Raw genomic sequence first — 24,408 nt, 5'->3', positions numbered from 1 at the left:
GTGGAATCTCCATCCTTAGAGGTTTTTAAGGCCTGGCTTGACAAAGCCCTGGCAGGGATGATTTAGTTGGGGTTGGTCCTGCTTTGAGCAGGGGATTGGACTAGATGACCTCCTGAGGTCTCTTCCAACTCTAATCTTCTATGATTCTATGACTAGTAAATTAGAGAGTTCTTGTGCATTAACACAAAATAGGGTAATAAATACAAAATTTAAAGTACAAATTTATTTCTTGATTAATGATCTTTATAGGATTCTGAAAAAATGAAACCGATATAAAAGAAATCAACTAATGTTGGTGATTCCATGTCAGATATGAACACAGTGTTACCTCTTTTTGTAGTAGAGATGATGATCCAGCCTTCCACTGTTTATCTATGTTAAACTCACTTAAGTCTTTAGAGGAAATCTCAGATCCTTTACACCAAGCTCCCGGTCTTTTACATTGCTCTCCCCTCTGTCTCAGGTGGTTTTCCTGCTGAAGATAATTTGAGATGTGTTTATTTTATTTTCTCTCTTCTTTTTGGTGGCAGAAGGATGGCACACATAATTTTAAAGTAGAACTTTCCAAATGGAACACAAAGCACCTTAAACTGATCATTTTCAGTATCTCTATTTTTACAGAAAGAAACAAAGGGGGGGAAAGTTTTCATCGGTGACCTAAAATAAATTATGGAACCCACAGTTTAGCCAGGCCTGATCCAAAGCATACTGATGTCAATGGGAATCTTTGCATCTGGACTTAGTGAGGAACTCAGTATAAATATGTAGCAGCCTTCAGGACCAGAAGGGGAACATTTTAGAGTCTTAGGCCTGGTCTACACTACGAGTTTAGGTCGAATTTAGCAGCATTACCTCGATTTAACCCTGCACCCGTCCACACAAAGAAGCCCTTTTTTTCGACTTAAAGGGCTCTTAAAATCGATTTCTTTACTCCACCCCCGACGAGAGGATTAGCGCTGAAATCGAATTTGGGGTAGTGTGGACGCAATTCGACAGTATTGGCCTCTGGGAGCTATCCCAGAGTGCTCCATTGTGACCGCTCTGGACAGTGCTCTCAATTCAGATGCACTGGCCAGGTAGACAGGAGAAGTCCTGTGAACTTTTGAATTTCATTTCCTGTTTGGCCAGTGTGGCGAGCTGATCAGCAGAGATGACCATGCAGAGCTCATCAGCAGAGGTGACCATGGAGTCCCAGAATCGCAAAAGAGCTACAGCATGGACCGAACGGGAGGTATGGGATCTGATCGTTGTATGGGGAGACGAATCAGTGCTAGCTGAACTCCGTTCCAGTAAACGAAATGCCAAAACATTTGAAAAAATCTCCAAGGGCATGAAGGACAGAGGCTATAACAGGGACTTGCAGCAGTGCTGCGTGAAAATTAAGGAGCTCAGGCAAGCCTACCAAAAAACCAGAGAAGCAAATGGCTGCTCTGGGTCACAGCCCCAAACATGCCGCTTCTATGATGAGCTGAATGCCATTCTAGGCGGTTCAGCCACCAGTACCCCAACCCTGTGCTTTGACTCCATCAATGGAGTAGGACGCAACATGGAAGCGGGTTTTGGGGACGAGGAAGATGATGAGGAGGAGGTTGAAGATAGCTCACAGCAAGGAAGCGGAGAAACTGGTTTCCCCAACAGCCAGGATGTGTTTCGTACCCTGGACCTGGAGCCAGTAACCCCCGAACCCACCCAAGGCGGGCTCCCGGACACTGAAGGTGGCGAAGGGACCTCTGGTGAGTGTACCTTTGTAAATATTAGACATGGTTTAAAAGCAAGCATGTTTAATGATTAATTTGCTCTGGCATTCGCGGCCAGTACAGCTACTGGAAAAGTCTGTTAATGTGTCTGGGGATGGAGCGGAAATCCTCCAGGGACATCTCCATAAAGCTCTCCAGGATGTACTCCCAAAGCCTTTGCAAAAGGTTTCTGGGGAGGGCAGCCTTATTCCGTCCTCCATGGTAGGACAATTTACCACGCCAGGCCAGTAGCATGTAGTCGGAATCATTGCAGAACAAAGCATTGCAGCGTATGGTCCCGATGTTTGCTGGCATTCAAACAACATCCGTTCTTTATCTCTCTGTGTTATCCTCAGGAGAGTGATATCATTCATGTTGAAATAGGGTGGTTTTATTAAGCCGACATTCAGACGTGCCTGTTCCTGCTGGGCTGTTTGCCTGTGGCTGAACAGAAATGTTCCCCGCTGTTAGCCCCGCGGTGGGGGGAGGGGTGAAACTATCATCCCAGAGAATTGGGTGTGTGTGTGGGGTTAGTTGGGTTTGTGCTGCACGTTAACCCGGAAACCGCAGCCCCTCCTTTTAAATTGCCAACCCATTTTAAATGGCCAACCCAACGGCCGCTCGGTATGGGAAATGAGGGCGCTGCTGTTTGAAACCATTCCCACATGTTATGAAAGTTAAAGAAGCCAAAAGACTGTGGCTTACCATGGCTGCCTGCAAGCCGAGTTCTGTTGCGTGGCCCTGCGTGAGTGATCTCTCACACCAAACTGGCAAGCCCTCCCTCAGTAAGAGGCAAAATGCGACCTTGTAATGAAAACACGTGTGCTATGTAATGTTAACAGCAAGGTTTACCGTGAAAGAGTGTACCTATTGTTCTATAAACTATAAACCCATTGTTCTTTTTAACTACCCCTCTCCCTTTTTTTTCCTCCACCAGCTGCATATGTTTCTCCTTCCCAGAGGCTAGTGAAGATTAGAAGGCGAAAAAAAACGCACTCGGGATGAAATGTTCTCTGAGCTCATGCTGTCCTCCCACACTGACAGAGCACAGCAGAATGCGTGGAGGCAGACAATGTCAGAGTGCAGGAAAGCACAATATGTGCTGGGATGAGGTGGACGAGGCTTTCTTCTGGCAACTAGCAGAAGTTGCTAGATCGCAGGCCCTGGTTCTCATGGGAGACTTTAATCACCCTGATATCTGCTGGGAGAGCAATACAGCGGTGCACAGACAATCCAGGAAGTTTTTGGAACGTGTAGGGGACAATTTCCTGGTGCAAGTGCTGGAGGAACCAACTAGGGGCAGAGCTTTTCTTGACCTGCTGCTCACAAACAGGGAAGAATTAGTAGGGGAAGCAAAAGTGGATGGGAACCTGGGAGGCAGTGACCATGAGATGGCCGAGTTCAGGATCCTGACACAAGGAAGAAAGGAGAGCAGCAGAATACGGACCCTGGACTTCAGAAAAGCAGACTTTGACTCCCTCAGGGAACAGATGGGCAGGATCCCCTGGGAGAATAACATGAAGGGCAAAGGGGTCCAGGAGAGCTGGCTGTATTTTAAAGAATCCTTATTGCGGTTGCAGGAACAAACCATCCCGATGTGTAGAGAGAATAGTAAATATGGCAGGCGACCAGCTTGGCTAAACAGTGAAATCCTTGCTGATCTTAAACACTAAAAAGAAGCTTACAAGAAGTGGAAGATTGGACAAATGACCAGGGAGGAGTATAAAAATATTGCTCAGGCATGCAGGAGTGAAATCAGGAAGGCCAAATCACACTTGGAGTTGCAATTAGCAAGAGATGTTAAGAGTAACAAGAAGGGTTTCTTCAGGTATGTTAGCAACAAGAAGAAAATCAAGGAAAGTGTGGGCCCCTTACTGAATGAGGGAGGCAATCTAGTGACCGAGGATGTGGAAAAAGCTAATGTACTCAATGATTTTTTTGCCTCTGTCTTCACGAACAAGGTCAGCTCCCAGAGTGCTGCACTGGGCAGTACAGTATGGGGAGAAGGTGGCCAGCCCTCTGTGGAGAAAGAAGTGGTTCGGGACTATTTAGAAAAACTGGACGTGCACAAGTCCATGGGGCCGGATGCGCTGCATCCGAGGGTGCTAAAGGAGTTGGCGGGTGAGATTGCAGAGCCATTAGCCATTATTTTTGAAAACTCATGGCGATCGGGGGAGGTCCCAGATGACTGGAAAAAGGCTAATATAGTGCCCATCTTTAAAAAAGGGAAGAAGGAGGATCCGGGGAACTACAGGCCAGTCAGCCTCACCTCAGTCCCTGGAAAAATCATGGAGCAGGTCCTCAAGGAATCAATTATGAAACATTTAGAGGAGAGGAAACTGATCAGGAACAGTCAGCATGGATTCACGAAGGGGAAGTCGTGCCTGACTAACCTAATTGCCTTCTATGATGAGATAATTGGCTCTGTGGATGAGGGGAAAGCAGTGGATGTGTTATTTCTTGACTTTAGCAAAGCTTTTGATACGGTCTCCCACAGTATTCTTGCCGCCAAGTTAAAGAAGTATGGGCTGGATGAATGGACTGTAAGGTGGATAGAAAGCTGGCTAGATCGTCGGGCTCAACGGGTAGTGATCAATGGCTCCATGTCTAGTTGGCAGCCGGTTTCAAGCGGAGTGCCCCAAGGGTCGGTCCTGAGGCCGGTTTTGTTTAATATCTTTATTAATGATCTGGAGGATGGTGTGGACTGCACTCTCAGCAAGTTTGCAGATGACACTAAACTAGGAGGCATGGTAGATACACTAGAGGGTAGGGATCGGATACAGAGGGACCTAGACAAATTAGAGGATTGGGCCAAAAAAAACCTGATGAGGTTCAACAAGGACAAGTGCAGAGTCCTGCACTTAGGACGGAAGAATCCCATGCACTGCTACAGACTAGGGACCGAATGGCTAGGTAGCAGTTCTGCAGAAAAGGACCTAGGGGTCACAGTGGACGAGAAGCTGGATATGAGTCAACAGTGTGCTCTTGTTGCCAAGAAGGCTAACGGCATTTTGGGCTGTATAAGTAGGGGCATTGCCAGCAGATCGAGGGACATGATCGTTCCCCTTTATTCAACATTGGTGAGGCCTCATCTGGAATACTGTGTCCAGTTTTGGGCCCCACACTACAAGAAGGATGTGGAAAAATTGGAAATAGTCCAACGGAGGGCAACAAAAATGATTAGGGGGCTGGAGCACATGACTTATGAGGAGAGGCTGAGGGAACTGGGATTGTTTAGTCTCCAGAAGAGAAGAATGAGGGGGATTTGATAGCAGCCTTCAACTACCTGAAGGGGGGTTCCAAAGAGGATGGAGCTCGGCTGTTCTCAGTGGTGGCAGATGACAGAACAAGGAGCAATGGTTTCAAGTTGCAGTGGGGGAGGTCCAGGTTGGATATTAGGAAAAACTATTTCACTAGGAGGGTGGTGAAATACTGGAATGCGTTACCTAGGGAGGTGGTGGAGTCTCCTTCGTTGGAGGTATTTAAGGCCCGGCTTGACAAAGCCCTGGCTGGAATGTAGTTGGGAATTGGTCCTGCTTTGAGCAGGGGGTTGGACTAGATGACCTCTTGAGGTCCCTTCCAACCCTGATATTCTATGATTCTATGATAGAGGTGGCGGGCTGAAGAGAGTAAGTGGTGGGCTGAAGATGATAGGTGGTGTCAGCTTGCTGATAGAAGGCAGAAGTCAATGCTCAGGCTGCTGGAGGATCAAACTCATATGCTCCAGTGTATGGTTGAGCTGCAGGAAAGGCAGCAGGAGCACAGACTGCCGCTACAGCCCCTGTGTAACCAACAGCCCTCCTCCGCAAGTTCCATAGCCTCCTCACCCAGATGCCCAAGAACGCGGTGGGAGGGCCTCTGGCCACCCAGGCACTCCACCCCAGAGGATTGCCCAAGCAACAGAAGGCTGGCATTCAATAAGTTTTAAAGTTTTTAAGTTTTAAAGTGCAGTGTGGCCTTGTCCTTCCCTCCTCCCCCACCCCACCTGGTGCTTCCCTCCTCTCTCACCCCTCCCAGGCTACCTTGGCAGTTATCCCCCTATTTGTGTGATGAATTAATAAAGAATGCATGAATGTGAAGCAACAATGACTTTATTGCCTCTGCAAGCGGTGATCGAAGGGGGGAGGGGAGGGTGGTTAGCTTACAGGGAAGTAGAGTGAACCAAGGGGGGTGGGGTTCATCAAGGAGAAACAAAACATAACTTTCACAACGTAGCCTGGCCAGTCATGAAACTGGTTTTCAAAGCTTCTCTAATGCGCACTGCACTCTCCTGTACTCTTCTAACTGCCCTGGTGTCTGGCTGCGTGTAATCAGCAGCCAGGCGATTTGCCTCAACCTCCCACCCCGCCATAAATGTCTCCCCCTTACTCTCACAGATATTGTGGCGCGCACAGCAAGCAGTAATACCAATGGTTTTGCTGAGGTCTATCCGAGTCAGTAAACTGCGCCACCCCACTTTTAAACGTCCAAATGCACGTTCTACCACCATTCTGCACTTGCTCAGCCTATAGTTGAACAGCTCCTGACTACTATCCAGGCTGCCTGTGTATGGCTTCATGAGCCATGGCATTAAGGGGCAGGCTGGGTCCCCAGGGATAACTATAGGCATTTCAACATACCCAACGGTTATTTTCTGGTCTGGAAAGAAAGTCCCTTCCTGCAGCTTTTCAAACAGACCAGAGTTCTTGAAGATGCGAGCGTCATGTACCTTTCCCGGCCATCCCACTTTGTTGTTGGTGAAACATCCCTTGTGATCCACCACTGCTTGCAGCACCATTGAAAAGTACTCCTTTCAGTTTATGTACTCGCTGGCTTGGTGCTCCGGTGCCAAGATAGGGATATGGGTTCCGTCTATTGCCCCACCACTGTTAGGGAATCCCATTGCAGCAAAGCCATCCTCTATGGCCTGCACATTTCCCAGAGTCACTACCCTTGATATCAGCAGCTCTTTGATTGCGTTGGCTACTTGGATCACAGCAGTCCCCACAGTAGATTTGCCCACTTCAAATTGATGCCCGACTGACTGGTAGCTGTCTGGCGTTGCAAGCTTCCACAGGGCTATTGCCACTCGCTTCTCAACTGTGAGGGCTGCTCTCATCTTGGTATTCTGGCGCTTCAGGGCAGGGGAAAGCAAGTCACAAAGTTCCATGAAAGTGCCCTTACGCATGTGAAAGTTTCGCAGCCGTTGGGAATCATCCCTGACCTGCAGCACCATGCGGTCGGTCCCACCAGTCTGTGCTTGTTTCCCGGGCCCAGAATCGGCGTTCCACGGCATGAACCTGCTCCATTAACACCATGATGTGCACATTGCTGGGGCCCATACTTTGTGAGAAGTCTATGTCCATGTCCTCATCACTCTCGTCACTGCGCTACCGTCGCCTCCTCGCCTGGTTTTGCTTTTGCAGGTTCTGGTTCTGCATATACTGCAGGATAATGCGCATGGTGTTTACAGTGCTCATAATTGCTGCGGTGATCTGGGCGGGCTCCATGATCCCAGTGCTATAGCGTCTGCACTGAAAAAAGGTGCGAAATGATTGTTTGCCGTTGCTCTGACGGAGGGAGGGGCAACTGACGACATGGCTTACAGGGAATTAAAATCAAAAAGAGGGTGGTTTTGCATCAAGAAGAAACACAAACAACTGTCACACAGAATGGCCCCCTCAAGGATTGAACTCAAAACCCTGGGTTTAGCAGGCCGTTGATTTCACGGAGGGAAGGAAGGAGGGAGGGAGGGAGGGGGGAGCAAATGAATACAAATGAATACAAAACAAATCGGGTCTATTTCATGTTTTGATCCACTCCATCTATCTTTTACATCTTAGACTGGCAGCAGACGGTGCAGTATGACTGCTAGCCCTCGCCATCTCCTGGGTGCTCGGCAGAAGATGCTGCATTATGATTGCTAGCCATCGTCATCTCCTGGCTGCTCGCCAGAACACGGTGCAGTACGACTGCTGGCAGGACTAAGCCTCCAGGAGATGAAACTTAAAAAGGGAATGACCTGGCTGAGTCACTCCCATGTCTGCCCAGGCGCCCCTGACTGACCTCACCGAGGTCGGCTAAAAAGCAATGTAGCGGGGTGGACACCCGCTCCTGCCCTGAAGGGCTTGAAACCAGCCCTGAAAGAAGGCTGCAGCTCTAAAAGCTGGGCTGATGGGGAAGCGGCTGCAGCCGGGCCACACCCCAACCAGGCCACAGCTGGCCTGTATATAAAGGCTGGGAGCCAGGAGCTCAGAGGTCTCTCTGCATTCAGAGAGAGAAGGGCCTGGCTGCAGGGAGCTAGAGACAGGGTACCTGAGTGGAGCAGGGCTGGGGACAGGCTGAGGAGCTGGGGAGCTCCAGCCTGGAAAGCCCCATCCTGGAAAGCCCCAGGCTGCAGCCTAGCAGAAGGCCAAGGTGTACTAGGGGTTGCAGAGGGCAGCCCAGGGGTAGGCCAAGGCAGCAGGTCCAAACCCAACCTTGCCAGTGGTGAGTAGGCTGATACTGCAGACTGCCCCAGGGCGTGGGGCTAGACAATGACTGGCAGTAGCCTTATACTGAGATTAGGTGGGAATAGTGGGTGGGGGTTCCCTGGGGAGGGGAGGCCCTCAGACTGAGGGGTTACTGCTAGGGGGCAGTATCCCAGGTAAAAGGGCACCGGGGTCCAGGGAGGGACACGGGGGCCAGAGGATAGGTGGATCACTGCAGAGGGCGCTCCAGGATGCTGGAAGAGCTAATTCCCAGAAGAGACCAGCAGGAGGTGCCGCCGGGTGAGTCCGCTCCTCTACAAGCACCCAGGAGTATGACGACGACGGCTACCAGTCGTAATGCACCATCTGCTGCCAAAAGGCAATGAGCTGCTGCTGTGTAGCAATGCAGTCCCACGTCTGCCAGCACCCAGGAGACGTATGGTGACGGTGACCTGAGCGGGCTCCATGCTTGCCGTGGTATGGCATCTGCACAGGTAACCCAGGAAAAAGGGCACAAAATGATTGTCTGCCATTGCTTTCACGGAGGGAGGGGGAGCCTGATGACATGTACCCAGAACCACCTGCGACACTGTTTTTTCCCCATCAGGCATTGGGATCTCAACCCAGAATTCCAATGGGCGGCAGAGACTGCGGGATAGCTACCCACAGTGCAACGCTCCAGAAGTCGATGCTAGCCTTGATACTGTGGACGCAGTCCGCCGACTTAATGCACTTAGAGCATTTTGTGTGGGCACACACACAATCGACTGTATAAAAACGATTTCTAAAAAACCGACTTCTATAAAAAAAGTTGGTGTATCACAACATTCCATCAATTACAGTAACCTTGATGGCCTCCACAGCACTAAAGTCTGCAGGCATTGCGGACCATGCATAGCTCTAGTAGATTGATATGATGAGTCTCGGCAAGAAACCATTTGCCTTGAACCATATGCTGATGCATGTGGGTGCCCCAGCCTAGCAGCGAAGCATCAATCATGATTACTATTAATGGGGGTTCCTGTTAGAATGGGATGCCCATGCAAACGTTTTCTGGTGTTGTCCACCAGCGTAGAGTCCAAGATATGGGGTGGTACTGTCAGACGCTTGTGTAGGCTGTGCTTGCTGGGTATGTATACTGAGCTCAACCAGCCCTGTAGGCAGCACATATGTAGTCTTGCATGTTGTACCACAAATGTTGTGGCTGCCATGTGTCCTAGCAATTGCTGGACAGTACAAGCCGGTATTTGGGTGCTGAATTGTACCTCAGAGATAAGGTTTGTCAGAGTTGTGAATCTGTTCAGGGGCAGAAATGCCTTGGCTTCTATGGCATCGAGATGTGCCCCGACGAAATCCAGTTGTTGGACAGGGATTAGAGTGGATTTTCATTCATTTATCTGTAGCCCTAGATCCCTGAATTGTGCAATCATCTGGACTGAGTCCAGTGCTTCTTGTTAAATTGGGCCTTTGAAAAGGCAATCATCCTGGTAAGGGAAAATCATTATTCCCGGTTTGCATAGATGTGCCGCTACTACTGCTAGGTTTTTGGAGAAAACTCTTGGAAGTGTTTGTGTTTTACTATTAAACACAAGAATTTCCTGTGAGAAGGGTATATGGTAATATTAAAATAAGCATCTTGGAGGTCGAGGGCTGAAAACCAGTCCCCCTTTTGCAGTACTGGAAGCATCGTGCCCAGTGTCACCATCTTGAACTTTTGAGTGTGTATAACCTTGTTGAGTTTTCTGAGATCCAAGATAGGTCTCCATCCCCCATTCTTCTTCTGTGTCAAGAAGTAGTGGGAGTAGAACCCTTTCCCCCTGTATTGTAAAGGCACTCGTTCCACAGCACCTAGTTGTAGAAGATGATCAACTTGTCATAACAGGTGCTCGTGAGAAGGGTCCCTGAAGAGGGATGGAGAGGGGAGGTAGTTGGGAGGTAAAGGGGATGGTATACCCAGATTGTACAATCTCTAACACCAATTGGTCTGTGGTTATTGATGCCCAGATGTGGTAGAATGGGTGAAGGCAGTGACCAAAGCATGGGGACTAATCAGGTGAAAGTGCTGCTTGGTGAGGGAGGTCATCTAGACCCTCGACCAAAACTGCAAAATTGTGGCCTGGGCGGAGCCAATTGAGAAGTCTATGGTTGAGCTTGAGGTGCTCTCTGTCACTGCAACCTTGGTGATATCGTTGGTTCTTGTATTGACGCTGTTGTCATGGGTTGGAAGAGGAATCCCTGTTCCTCCGATAAAGCTGGTATCGTCTTTTCTTAGCAGATGGAGTGTAGATCCCTAAAGTGCGAAGAGTGGCTCGAGAATCTTTCATTGAGTGGAGGACCTCATCAATCTTGTTTGAAAATAGCTTCTCTTGGTTGAATGATAGGTTTGGAGTTCTTTAGGTATGCCAGAGGATTGTAACCAGGATGTCTGGCAAATGACTATGGACGTGGTTCTGGCTGCTGTGTCCATGACATCCAAAGATGCTAGGAGGGCTGTTTTAGCTATGAGTTGACCCTCACTTACAATGGCCTGAAATTGTGATTGTTTCTCCATGGGGAGCACCACTGTGAACAACCTATGTTTCCAATAATTATCATAATTGTATTTGGCCAGCAAAGCCAAACAGTTGGCAACCCAGAATTGTAATGTCACTGAGGAATAAATTTTTCATCCAAAGAGGTCAAGCCTCTTGTGGGGTCGATCTAAACTGTTGTTGTTTGCCACGCTTATTAGCAGTGTCAACCACCAAGGAGTTGGGAGGCAAGTGTGAGAACAGGAAGTTCATCCCTTTGGCAGGGATGTAATACTTTCTATCTGCCCTTTTGCATGTCGGCCAAATTGAGGCCAGTGTTTGCCAGACTGTCTCTGCTGGTTCCAAAAACGCATCATTGATGGGCAGGGTGATTTTGGAAGTAGATGCAGCTTGTAAGATTTGTACAAGCTTGTGTTGGTTTGTCTGCACTTCCTCCAACGGGATGTCCAGGCTTTGGCGACCCACTTAAACAGCAACCTGGCAGGAGACCACCATTGTTTCTGCGGTGCTCTCTTCAGAGATTTCTGCGCCCTTTGCCTTAGTCTTTTAGAGGAAGGCATGTCTCCTGTCCCTGTAGGGGGCGTACCCGGAGAGAAGGTCCGTTGGTCTGGCTCAGTTTGGAGAGATTTCTCCATCAAGATCATTTTGAGTCTGAGATCCCAGTCAGGCTGGGCTCTCACTTTCAGATTGCTACAGTGGGCGCATTTTTGTGGGATGTGTGCCTCCCCAAGAACATGAACACACAAAGAGTGTTAGTCCGAAATGGGCATTGCTTCATGGCAGGAACCGCACTGCTTAAAGCCTGGGGAGCCAGGCATCTTAATGGTTAACCCCCTCCCCCTCAGTGTGGGGAGGATAAACATAAAAAGTAAACTTTTTTGGAAAAGGGGGGGGTTAATAAAAACTAACGCTACATTAACTATAACTTTCTATATGACTAACTAATTAATTATATTATTTTTTTCTGAAAGGTTTGGAAGAGTGACACTGCCCCAGGGCTCTGTCTTCAGCTGAGGACAGTTGAGAAACGCTAGACGCGGCACCAATGGCACCCTGCGACCCGCGCTGACACTGCTACTGTAAATCTCTGATCGATGTCGCCGGAATGCCCTGATACCTGAAGTGGAAGACCCACAGGGACTCCAAGAGATGGAAAATTGACCATACTTCTTGGTAAATTCTTCCAATGGGTAATTACCCTCACTTTTGAAAAATTACACTTTAGTTCTCTTTTGAATTTTTCTAAATGCATCTTCCTGCAGCTGGATCATGCTATGCCTTTGCCAGCTCCATTAAAGAGCCTGTAGTCTCAAACATCTTCTCCTGAATAGGCTTCTTACCTGTTTACTGTATTCCATTTCTGTGAATTTACTTGAATTATTATCATCATCTTCATAGTCCTCACTATCAGATTCTGCATCAGCAAGAGGGACGCAGACAAACATGTTGGGGTTGGTGATAAAATCTTCAAGAATGCTAACGGAGCATTTCTCTCCATTCTTCTCTGTCACGTTGTCACTGTGATTTTCTTTACAATTCTTCCCTTCTTTCCCAATCTCCACACATGTGTTCTCAGCAGCCAATTTCATTTTCTTTTTGGTGATTTTCTTTGGTTGCCAGAGCTTTCCACAACAGTAATCCCATATTGCGTGTTTCAGCAAGCGAAGTCCTTTGTGGATCCGAGCAAATGCAATCTGAAGGTTGTTCATCTCTGCATCTTCTTCGGGTGCTTGGAGGTTGTCAGCACTGAAGGAGTTCAGCAGTAGTGCAATGAACAGGTTGAGAACCTGAAAATAATTGAAGTGAAAAGAAAATCATGGCAATATAATTTTGAAATTTAAATAGGACGCTTGAAGATTAGTCAGTTTCTAAACAATTTGTTCTTAATGCATCAACCTTAAGACAAAACAAAATTATTATTGTTCATAAAATAATTTTTCATGGAACATATTTAGCTCTCATAAGGTTATGTTTTCATGATCCTCCAAAAAATAAAAAACAAAAAACATTTTTGTGGCATAAAAACTGATCTTTTCTGTAATACAGGCCTGTGTATGAAAATCACACAATTTTACTGCAACATGTTTTAAAATGTTAGTAGTAGTAATGGTAAATTAATAATTAATTGTGGTCATGACTATATAATTAAGGTTGAGTGCAGTTTTGCTCTTCAAACAAGAATTTAAACTTTTTGTATTTGTATAAAGAATACTCTGCATCTTCCCCCAAAATTACAGCATTTACTCTTTGAGTATTGAATGAATTGTCTGAGCATTTACAAGTAAATCCATTAACATGAGTTAAAATTACAAAAAAAATTTAGCACTCTCAGTCAGCCCTTTTTGTCTTAAATGTTTTCAATTCATGTATTATCTATCTATGCAAAACTTGGCAGAGATAAATCTTGAAACATGGAACGCCCAGGTACAGCACACAAAGAGCCTTCCTTGACCCTATAGTGATACGTGGAGGGGGGGAAAAAGATTAAACAAATCTAACACGTCTTTTAAAATCACTTTAAGCTAATCTGGAACAACAAGCATTAAAATGCATCAATGATTTTTATGGTTATTGCCTGGCATCACTATAGGAAAGAGTTAGGTTGTTTGGGTGCATTAACTGTGCATTTCCATCTCTTAATATGTTTAGATTTCCTTTAAGTATATCCTGAATTCTGAACATTCTATTTATAAAGTTTGTTTTGGGGATGATTGCAACATTCTTACAGTGTTTATTACCTTTAAATCACTGTTATGCACCCTCCTGCTTAACATTTTTTGTCTGGGAATAAACTCTAGTAGTATCAGCTGTGATGGATGAGTTGAGAAATCAAGTCAATTGAAGTAGGGAAGATTTTATGGCAGCTGGAAAGATGTTGGTGAGAAGAGCGTCTGGGAGACAGTGTGTCTGAGGGAACTGGGAAGAGTATGGCATTTGGAGGCAATTCACCAAGTGCATATTGGGACCCACCAGGTTCTGCAGCTTATGAGGCCTTGCAACTGAAGAACCTTTAATGTTTGCCTCAGAGTCACAGTCTCCTAGGAGCACTTCCAAGTGGTGTAAAAGAAAAAAAAGTTCGTGTATCACAACATTCCATCAATTCCTTGAGGGGGAGACAATTACAAAAGTTACTGATATACATAATTATGGGGGCACTGTTCCTTTAGCTGGCCAGAATTGGCAAAAGGAAGCTGGAGATAATTTGTACAGTAGAACTATCACCCCCTGTATTAGGCTAATAGCACAGATTCAGCATAGTAAAGAATAGTGAGGGCCTGATTTTAGTCTCACGATGGTTTTCTTAGGTGAAACACCACCAGACCTGAGTGGAGCTGCTACGGGTCCAAAACCCACACTAAATACTTCTACCCCTTCCTTGGTGTTTAAACCCTTCGGGTGCTGGCAGCTGATTATCAAGTCCCCTGCTGGACATTCTTTAGCTGAACAGAGCCCCCTGATTATTTATGATGCTTTGCTTTCAGAGAGACAGTCATCCCCAGGTGGGTATCATACATCCCCTCACCCTGCTGCCACAAAAGATTTCTGACAGCTTTAAGTTCCATCCAGGACTCCCTAGGAGCTCTGTAGGAAGCAGATGCACTGATTAACATGTCTGTCACCCATCCTGATTCTCTCCTGCCCACATTTAGAGCTGTGCGGGTCAGCCATGAGCCTCGCATCTTCCAAGCAGACTTCCACCAGAGAGACTTCCACAACCCAGATTCCACTGGTGGAACCCAAATTACCGTGTCCACTTCCCCCTTCCCTTTTCTCATTTCCAGTCTCCAGTGCGTTTCTGGCTTTATTGCATTAAGCTTCTCTTTAAAAGAGATCACTGCCAGCTCCAATCTACTATTTTAAAACGTAAAATGAGAATCTTTGGTCATGATCCTCCTCGCCCTTCCTCCAATGGAGTAACTCCTGACATTGATGTAAGCAAAAGAAGAATCAGGTTTTGTATCCCCTTATGAGTCTTTTTTATATATTTAATTTTGCACTATGCTTGCAAATGTGGGAGGATATCATGTAAACATGCTAGGCTGATGTTTTTCATTATCTCTGAATATCCTGGGTTTGTAATGCTTGTTTGGGGGATAAATTAAAACATCCTTATAATGTTTGGGGCTCTTAAGTTACTGATATGTACTTTCAAACTCACTTCCAGATTAAGGTTTTTATTATTCCCACACAAAATACAATGTTCACATCTTAATATTTGTTTAAACAAACAAACCAACAAACAAGAGATTCCACTGATTCGCAGAAAGCCGACAAAAGTAATTCTGAGAGTTAGTTTTCTCTCAGCAACTCTACTTTTACAGTAGCGCAATAACACTGATTTTAGTGTATTTACTTCTGATTTAGCCTACTATAAGAAAGAGGAGAAGCTGATCCGATGTCTTGCATCTAAAGAGAACTGAACTATGACCCTGCATTGAGCTATGTTCTGGCAGAATCCTGATTTCAGTGGGTTCATGTATGGGCCCAGGGATTGCCTGCAAAGAACTCAGTAAAGAAACAAATTCTTAAACAAAAAACAGGTTGTGATATGCAAACACAGGGCTGCATTCTCAAAAGGAGTTAGGTCCCTACTTTCTATTTAGGCATCTAACTCCTATTGAAATCAATGGTAACTATTAATCAATAACTTCAATTTCAATAGATTTCAATAGAAGTTAGGAGCCTAAGTAGACATTTGGAGCCTAACTCCTTTTGAGCATTCAGTCCTTAGTGATTATTTCCACCAAAGTCTTGAGATGAAAAAGAAAATTGTTGCTAGTAATTTTTTTCTGTTAGAAAATTGTTCCTCATTGGAATGAATATTGGTCTTGAAAAGGTTCAGTGATGCAATATTGAAAAAGTGTCTTACTTTAAATATGAACACAAGTTCCACAGGTGAAAGACAAACAGGGGATTTACTAGAGCACAATTGACATGGGGTGGCCCCTTTACCACCATCTCTTAGAAACCTACCATTCATAGAAAGTCAAGTCAGTAGATTATGCAGAGTTTTGTAGCCATGTTGGTCCCAGGATATTAGAGTGATAAGGTGGGTGAGATAATATCTTTTACTGGACCAACTTCTGTTGGTGAGAGAGACAAGCTTTTGAATTTTCACAGAGCTCTTCTTCAGGTCTGCTAAATCCAGACCTGAGGAAGAGCTCTCTATACGATCCAAAGCTTGTCTCTCTCCCCAACAGAAGTTGGTCCAATAAAAAACATTACCTCACCTATCTTATCTCTATAAGTCAGTATATTGTATACTGTACAGGCAATAAAAATAGAAACATATCTGGAAACTCACCACTAGGTTTCCTATCACCATGGTCAGCAAGAAGACAATAAGGCATAACGGTTGCCCAGCTACCACCATACAATCCCACATGGTTTCAAGCCATTCTCCACACAGAATTCGGAATATAATAAGGAATGAGTGGAAAAAATCCATCATATGCCAACGTGGCTTGCAATCGTCACTTATTTTACAGCAATGTTCTTTGTAGCTTTTACCAAAAAGTTGTGTTCCTAGTACAGCAAAAATAAAGACTATGATTGCCAGAACCAGGGTAAGGTTACCCATGGCACTCACTGAGTTACCAATGATTTTAATAAGTGTATTCAAAGTTGTCCAGGACTTTGCCAGTTTGAAGACCCTCAGCTGTGTATAAACAAAAAACATAGCATTAGACAACAGAAGATTAGATAGTCTTCATTTTGCACTGTTTAAAAATGGTTAAAAACATTATGCAGACATTTCAAACTACTCAAACACAATGAAATGGAGGGTATTTTAAGTCAGTATATGATCAATGTAATACAGACTACTGATTTGTATATATGTTATATCTCTGTGTCTTTTAGCACAATGATGCCACAATCCTGGTTGTGGTCTTTGCACAATTCCATAACATAAATGTTTACCATGCCACCAGTAGCAATTTATTACCACCTTCCATTGTGAGTTTCTCAGGCAAGCAAGTTGTTGCATTTCCTTCTTCCTGCATTTTCACATCTTCTAGAATCAGAACTTAAATTCCTGTTTATCATAATCTGTACTTTATTTCCATTTTCAATAACCAAGTATTTACATGCAAATGTCCTGAATTTTAGAGGTGCTGAGCACCCACAATTCCCATTGACTTAAATAGGAATCATAGCTGTTCAGCACCTCTGTAAATCAGGCCAATGATCTATTTTAAGTTTGTATAGCATCCATCACCACAGTATCACAGACACTAAACAAGCAAACCACATAAAGTACATGCTTAATTTTAAGCATGTGACTTCAATGGCTCTTCTTACATGCTTAAAATTAAGCATGTGCTTAAAGGACTTTGCTCGATCAGGGTCTACGTGCTGATGCAGAAAGGTAACTACTTATCTGTAATTCTTGTTCTTTGTATTTATAGAAGTTATAACATCTCATGACTCTTGGGATCTCTGCCTTTGGCAAATGTCAGGTTCCACAGCCTGTAATCTTTTAAAGAGTCAGTTCCTTGCCATTTTGAAAATAAAATCGTAAAAACAATAACATCTTATAACTCTGAGCTGGTGAATGAGGATCTATTATAACCACAGTACAATGCATTCAGAAAATAAGAAAAGGTAAGTAATTTTCTTCAAAGAGAAATGTTATGATAGATCTCCAATCTTGAAGAATAAAATTCTTATGGGAACTTTCTCAGAAATCCTAATTAATCAAAAAGAAAAAAATTACCACAAAGAGGAACCAGTAACGACTATGACTGACAAAGTGGCAACAGTAATTTTTTATTTTAAAATTTTTAATTTAATTTCATTTAGTAGACTGGTAGAGCAAAGGGGGAAATAAGTAAATGGGAAAATGCGTGCCTATATAGTTTACATATAGACACAATACATCTCTGTTTGTGCACTGGGAGAAAGTGAGATACCTTCAAACAAATCACAAATACCAGCTAAAATCCCAATTCAGGAAAACACGTGAGCTGACACTTAAATCCATCCCTATTCAAGAAAGCACTTAAGTATGTGTTTGTCAGTTAAACACATGCTCAAGTGCTTTCTGGAACAGGGATGCCTGTCCTAAATTGGTGTTTAGGAGACATCCCAAAAACATTTAAATGAGAATGCATGTTATATCCTCCTTTGTCCATCCAATCCATCACATAGGCCCCAAACCTGTGAATAGTTACACACAAGAGTAACTTCAAGTCTCTTGATGTGTGTAAAGTTACATGCTTGAGTGTTGAAAAATATCCTTATTCTTTCATGTGGGCACTATAAAATAATAATCTTAGCCTGAGACTGATTTATTTGAAAGGCTCACAGATTTCTCTCTCTCAGGGTCAGATGCCTATCTTTTCAAAAGTTATGTAGAATTTGTCACATGATTTGCTTTTCTTTTCAGCCATTCCTTTAATTTTGACAACATTTTCTCCTCAGAAGCTGCCTGCTGTGATGGTCTCGGACAGGCAGAAGAACAACTTGCAAAAGTACATCACAGGAGAAGGAACTAGTTGACAATACTAAATATTGTTGCTGGAGATGATATAGCAGTTGCTGTTGCAATAGTTAATACGAAGAACAACAACTTTCCATTCCAAACTGAAATGAGGTAAGGATGGCGAAATATGCATTTTGAAGATTTCACGAACCTGAAATACTATTTCAGGGGTTTGTAGGATTTACCAAAAAAAAAAAAAAAAATGAGTTTGCAAACCATTTTCACATTAAATTAAAAAAAAACACATTTTCCCCAAGGTTGTTTTATTTGTTTTTTTAGAAAGTGTTTCTAACTAAAAAGAAGACTGTGATATAGTGTATGAATAGATAAACCAACCACTTCCCTAAAATCCAGGATAGCACAAGTGTATGGTGATTATACAGTATAAATATGTCTTTATTACATTTTTTCTCCTCCATTTCTTCTTTCTCAGTTTCTCTGAATTTGTTTTTCATTCTCTGCTCCAACATTAACTACATTTTAACATTGGATTTTTCTTTTACTCCTTTCAGTCCATGTTTTAAAATCATCTCACAGTGAAATACAAATGCTATATATGTTTGTCAAACTTTTAAATGGGTTTGAAATTAGACAAAATGAGTTTCCAGTTCCTAATATGAGGGTGCAGAAATTGCACTGAATGGGGGAACTGAAATCCTCTCTATGGTATTCATGCAAAAAGTTTTATGAGACTGAATATATATGAGCCATTACCAGTTTGAAGGAACGTAAAACTAACAGGTTTCCCCGTTCTTTTCTTTCTTTAGCTTTGGTGTATACATTCAGGTCAATTAAGCTTATGGTGACAATTATGCTGTCAAAAATATTCCAGCGCTGCTGAAAATAGTAGTAGGGATCTAGAGCAATGATTTTCAAGATCACTTCTGCAGTAAAAATTCCAGTAAAGACCTGTGACAAAAGAAACAGTAAGTCATGTTTGCCTAAATGGTTCTGTGAGCACATCTCTCTAGACCACCCTCCCACAAATATAGTAGTATAGACATAGGTACATCAGTAAAGTGAACAGCAAACCCTACTTGTATCATGTATATCATAACGGATTGTCAACAAAAATCCTAGCCTTGTCTGCTCTTATTTTAAAGGATGTTTAGAACAACTGCGAAACAAGAGTAACATTTGAGAATCCGCAAAAAGAAGAACAGGAGTACTTGTGGCACCTTAGAGACTAACAAATTTATTAGAGCATAAGCTTTCGTGGACTACAGCCCACTTCTTCGGATGCTATGCTACGCATCCGAAGAAGTGGGCTGTAGTCCACGAAAGCTTATGCTCTAATAAATTTGTTAGTCTCTAAGGTGCCACAAGTACTCCTGTTCTTCTTTTTGCGGATACAGACTAACACGGCTGTTACTCTGAAACTTGTCAATTTGAGAATCCCATATCCCGGAAATTAACAGACAAAGAATGAATAAATGAATCTTTCTTACTACCATTCTTTTTATCCTGGGTAGAAATATACATAAATTCATTCTTGATAGTGAATGTCAGAATTCACTTACCTTGTTGCCTACATCAAGCATGAATTTTAAACTTCTTGTCATCTTATAGTGCTCCAGTGCCATGAAGATAGTATTCATCACGATGCAAAGAGTGATAGTGAGGTCAGTAAATGGATCCATTACTAAAATTGTCACCTTTTTCTTGATTCTCAACCACAGAGGACAACAGTCCCAAATAAGATATTTTAGGGCAAAGTTCTTCAAGCAGGGAGGGCATTTCTGTTGCGATTCTTCAAGTTACAAACGACAAAGAAAACAAAGCAATAACCAGGTAATTAGTTTCAGAGTAGCAGCCGTGTTAGTCTGTATCAGCAAAAAGAGCAGGAGTACTTGTGGCACCTTAGAGACTAACAAATTTATTAGAGCATAAGCTTTCGTGGACTACAGCCCACTTCTTCGGATGCATATAGAATGGAATAAATATTGAGGAGATATATATACACACATACAGAGAGCATAAACAGGTGGGAGTTGTCTTATCAACTCTGAGAGGCCAATTAAGTAAGAGGAAAAAAAACTTTTGAAGTGATAATCAAGATAGCCCAGTACAGACAGTTTGATAAGAAGTGTGAGAATACTTACAAGGGGAGATAGATTCAATGTTTGTAATGGCTCAGCCATTCCCAGTCCTTATTCAATCCTGAGTTGATTGTGTCTAGTTTGCATATCAATTCCAGCTCAGCAGTCTCTCGTTGGAGTCTGTTTTTGAAGTTTTTCTGTTGTAAGATAGCCACCTGCAGGTCTGACATTGAATGACCAGACAGGTTAAAGTGTTCTCCCACTGGTTTTTGAGTATTATGATTCCTGATGTCAGATTTGTGTCCATTAATTCTTTTGCGTAGAGACTGTCCGGTTTGGCCAATGTACATGGCAGAGGGGCATTGCTGGCACATGATGGCATATATCACATTGGTAAATGTGCAGGTGAACGAGCCCCTCATGGTATGGCTGATGTGATTAGGTCTCATCATAGGACCTAATCACATCAGCCATACCATGAGGGGCTCGTTCACCTGCGCCTTGGTCCTGCCCTTGATGAGCCAATCGTCCAGGTAGGGAAACACCTGAATCCTCTGCCTGTGCAGGAAGGCTTCCACGACTGCCATGCACTTCGTGAAGACCCTTGGGGCTGTTGACAGACCAAAGGGCAGAACCATAAATTGTAGATGAGCATTGCCCACGACAATCCTGAGGTAACGCCTGTGCTGAGGGATTATCGCAATGTGAAAGTATGCGTCCTTTAAGTCGAGGGCAGCATACCAGTCTCCTGGATCCATGGAAGGAATGATGGAGGACAGGGAGACCATGCGGAACTTGAGCTTCTTTACAAACTTGTTGAGATGCTGCAAGTCCAGAATAGGTCTGAGGCCCCCCTTTCGCTTTTGGTATTAGGAAATAGCGAGAATAGAAGCCCCTGCCCCATAGCTCCTGAGAGGGGTCCCTGAAGAGGGACGGGGAGGGGGGCTGGTGGGGCGGGAGGGAGGAGAACTGGATAGAATATCTCCTCTCTACCGTGCGAAGCACCCAAGTGTCCGATGTGATTCGGGTCCACGCATGATAGAAGGGGGACCGACATGACGAGAAGGTAAGGTTGGATGGATCCAGGGTTCTGACTGGGAGGTCGTCCTCCACCAAGCCATCAAAATGGTGGTCTAGGCCCCTGTGTAGGCCTTGGTTGGGCAGATGACTGGCCGAAGGGCTGCTGTTGTTGCCTCCTTCTGCCCGTCCTTGCCCTTCTGCGCAAGGCATCCCCTCGATTTTGAGGCTGGTATGGCCGTGGGGCCTGTGGTGGCCTGAACTGCCTATGCTGGGTGACCGGGGTGTGTAGGCCTAATGAACGGAGCGTGGTCCGTGAATCCTTTAGGCTATGAAGCCTCTTATCCGTCTTCTCCGAGAAGAGCATGGGTCCTTCGAAGGGGAGGTCTTGGATCGTTTGTTGGACCTCATGTGGGAGGCCAGAAACTTGAAGCCAGGCTCCACGCCTCATGACCAGACCAGTCGCCAATGTGCGTGAGGCCGCCTGGAGGGAAGCCCGGGTAATCAATCTTCCTTCTTCAACCAGGGCTGAAAACTTGGTTCGCGACTCCTGTGGAAGGAGGTCCGCGAACCTAGACAAAGCCGAGCATGTGTTGTGTCCATACCGGCTCACTATGGCTTGCGGATTGGCAGTGCGCAACTGCAGATCCCCCGTCGAATATACCTTGCGCCTGAACAGGTCCAACTTTTTGGCATCTCTATTTTTGGAGGTAGCTCCCTGGAACCACTGGCGCTCCCTCTTGTTGGCTGCATCTACCACTAGGGAGTCCGGGGGAGGGTGTGTATAAAGATGTTCATAGCCCTTGGATGGAACAAAATATCGCCTCTCAGTCCTTTTAGCCGTAGGGGCCACTGAGGCTGGAGTTTGCCACAAGGTGTGGGTTGTGTCAGTAATGATCTTTATGAGAGGTAGGGCTATCCTGGATGGGCCAGACGGGGTCAGGATGTCCACCACCAGATCTGTATCCACCTCAATCTTCTCAGTCTGGATCGAGAGGCTCTGGGCTGCTCGAGTAAGCAGCTGTTGGAGGATCCTATTGTCCTCTAGGGCCGGTGCCGCTGAAGTTCCCACAACTGCCTCATCCGGAGATGAGAAGGAAGAGATCCCCTGAAGAGGGCCTTCATCTACCCCCTCTCCCTCTACAAGGACCTGCGGCACACGGTACTCAGGTTGCGCGGCCGGTGCGGACTCAGGATGTGGCACCACGGCCGGTACCGGGGTCGACACCGAGAGACAAGGCGTGCTGGACAGTGCCTGCGGCGTTGGGAGCAAGGTCCCCGTCGGTGCTGTTGTCTGGCTAGGCGGTGCTGTGTCCCTTTGTGGCACACTCCTGTCAGACGGCGGTGCCGGTGGTGGTGGCGGCATTAGCGGCGGGGCCGCCAACGTCGAAGAGACAGATGCGGCTCGTGAGCGGGGTCCATACGCCTGACCCACTGACTGGTGGTAGGCCCATGGTGTCCAGAACGGCCACTGGGGGGGCGGTTGCCACTGCTGCTGCCACTGCGGCGGGTACGGTTGGGTACTTGTACGTGAGGATGATCGCTTGCTCCTCGATCTGTTAGAGTGGTATGAGTCCGCCTCCGAGGTCTCTGAGTACGAGGACATAGGAGGCACGGTACCAACTATTGCCGGGGACCGGTGCCACCGGAGCGGAGAGGGTGCTGTTTGCCGCTAGAGTGGCGCGGCGCGGGGAGCGCGGCGAGAGCATTGCCGGTTTGCCCCTAGATTGAAACTGGGGTCGAACGGTAGCCAGAGGTTCTCGGCACCAGTGCGGCAACGCCAGCACCGGGAGGCTCAAGAGGTCTGAGGCGGCCTTGAATGCCTCCGGCGTCGATGGGAGGCGCAGTTCTTCCATAATATCCGGGGATCTTGGCCTGTCCATACTTGATCATACCCTCTCCGGGGCGGGAGTCAACGGGATGGCTGAATGGGTCTGCGGCGCAGACTGTCCCGTAGCACTCGTGGATGGCGACGGCCCCTTAGAGTCCCGGTGGGGGGAATGTTCCCTCACCGGCCTCTTCTTTTTAACCGGCACTGGCGATGGGGAACGGTGTCTTATTGAGGCTGATTTCTTGGGCGCCGATTCTCTCCGGTGCCGGGGTTTGGGGGCCTTGGCTTCACGACTTAGCGCCAGTGCCGGGGCACTGCGCACTGAGGATGAAGTGCTGGGTGCCAGCTCGGTAGGCCCGGGATCTGATTGTGGACGCAGGGCCACCTCCATTAGGAGGACTTTAAGTCTCTGCTCTCTATCTTTGAGAGTCCTGGGGCGAAAACCCCTGCAGATACTGCATCTATCTCTTTGGTGGCTCTCCCCAGGCATCTTAAGCACGAAGAGTGCGGGTCACTCTTCGGCATGAATTTCCCGCAGTCCCTGCAGAGTCTGAACCCTGGGGACCCGGGCATGCCCCAGCGGGGTGACGAAAACTTGGGGAAACCCCCCCCCCAACTACTATCTAACTAAACTAACGCTAAACAACAAGCTAACTAACTATTTACAACAACGACGGAACACTGCCACGATTGCTGAAGAGCAAGCGAAGTTCCAGCTAGCCGTCACCGGCGGTAAGAAGGAACTGAGGGGGTGGAGGGTCAGCTGGCCCCTATATACAGCGCCATGACGGCGCCACTCCAGGGAGCGCCGAAGCCGACCCTACGGACGCTGCTATAGTAAAAATCTTCCGGCTGGCGTGCACGCGGCGCGCACACACCTGCTTGGAATGGACATGAACAATCACTCAAAGAAGAACATTGTCTTTCTAAAAAGAGAAGTGGCCACAGTCAAATCTCATACACTTCAGGAGATACATAGATATAGTGTGTCCTCCCCTCCAAAAGCAGAATAGGAACTCTTTTCCAATTTGCACATGGGCTGGCATCAGCAAATACACCTCTATCCCGATATAACGTGACCCGATATAACACAAATTCGGCTATAACGTGGTAAAGCAGCGCTCCGGGAGGGGCGGGCAGGGGGGCTGCGTGCTCCATTGGATTAAAGCAAGTTCGATATAACGCAGTTTCACCTATAATGCGGTAAGCTTTTTTGGCTCCCGAGGACAGTGTTATATCGGGAAAGAGGTGTACTAATGTGGGAAGACTGCTTCTTGAAAGACTTTGTAGGATGGCCTGGCACTAAATGCAATATATGT

At 45.8% G+C, this 24,408-nt stretch overlaps 1 protein-coding gene across 2 annotated transcripts in view; it reads right to left on the bottom strand.

The window, feature by feature from the left end:
* Positions 1–24,408, bottom strand: part of LOC101950219 (sodium channel protein type 5 subunit alpha-like) — a 154,360-nt gene that overhangs the window by 31,121 nt on the left and 98,831 nt on the right. For both annotated transcript variants that reach the window (XM_065582693.1, XM_065582694.1), the window contains 5 exons: positions 19,723–19,952; positions 18,917–19,111; positions 16,022–16,375; positions 12,057–12,503; positions 329–475 (listed from right to left, as the gene is read on the bottom strand). In XM_065582693.1, coding sequence (XP_065438765.1) covers positions 329–475; positions 12,057–12,503; positions 16,022–16,375; positions 18,917–19,111; positions 19,723–19,952 — 1,373 coding nt within the window. The remainder of the gene's footprint in view (positions 1–328; positions 476–12,056; positions 12,504–16,021; positions 16,376–18,916; positions 19,112–19,722; positions 19,953–24,408) is intronic.

Source organism: Chrysemys picta, chromosome 2, assembly GCF_011386835.1.
Source record: "Chrysemys picta bellii isolate R12L10 chromosome 2, ASM1138683v2, whole genome shotgun sequence".
NCBI classification, from domain to species: Eukaryota; Metazoa; Chordata; order Testudines; family Emydidae; genus Chrysemys; species Chrysemys picta.
This window is presented reverse-complemented; position numbering and strand designations above follow the sequence as displayed.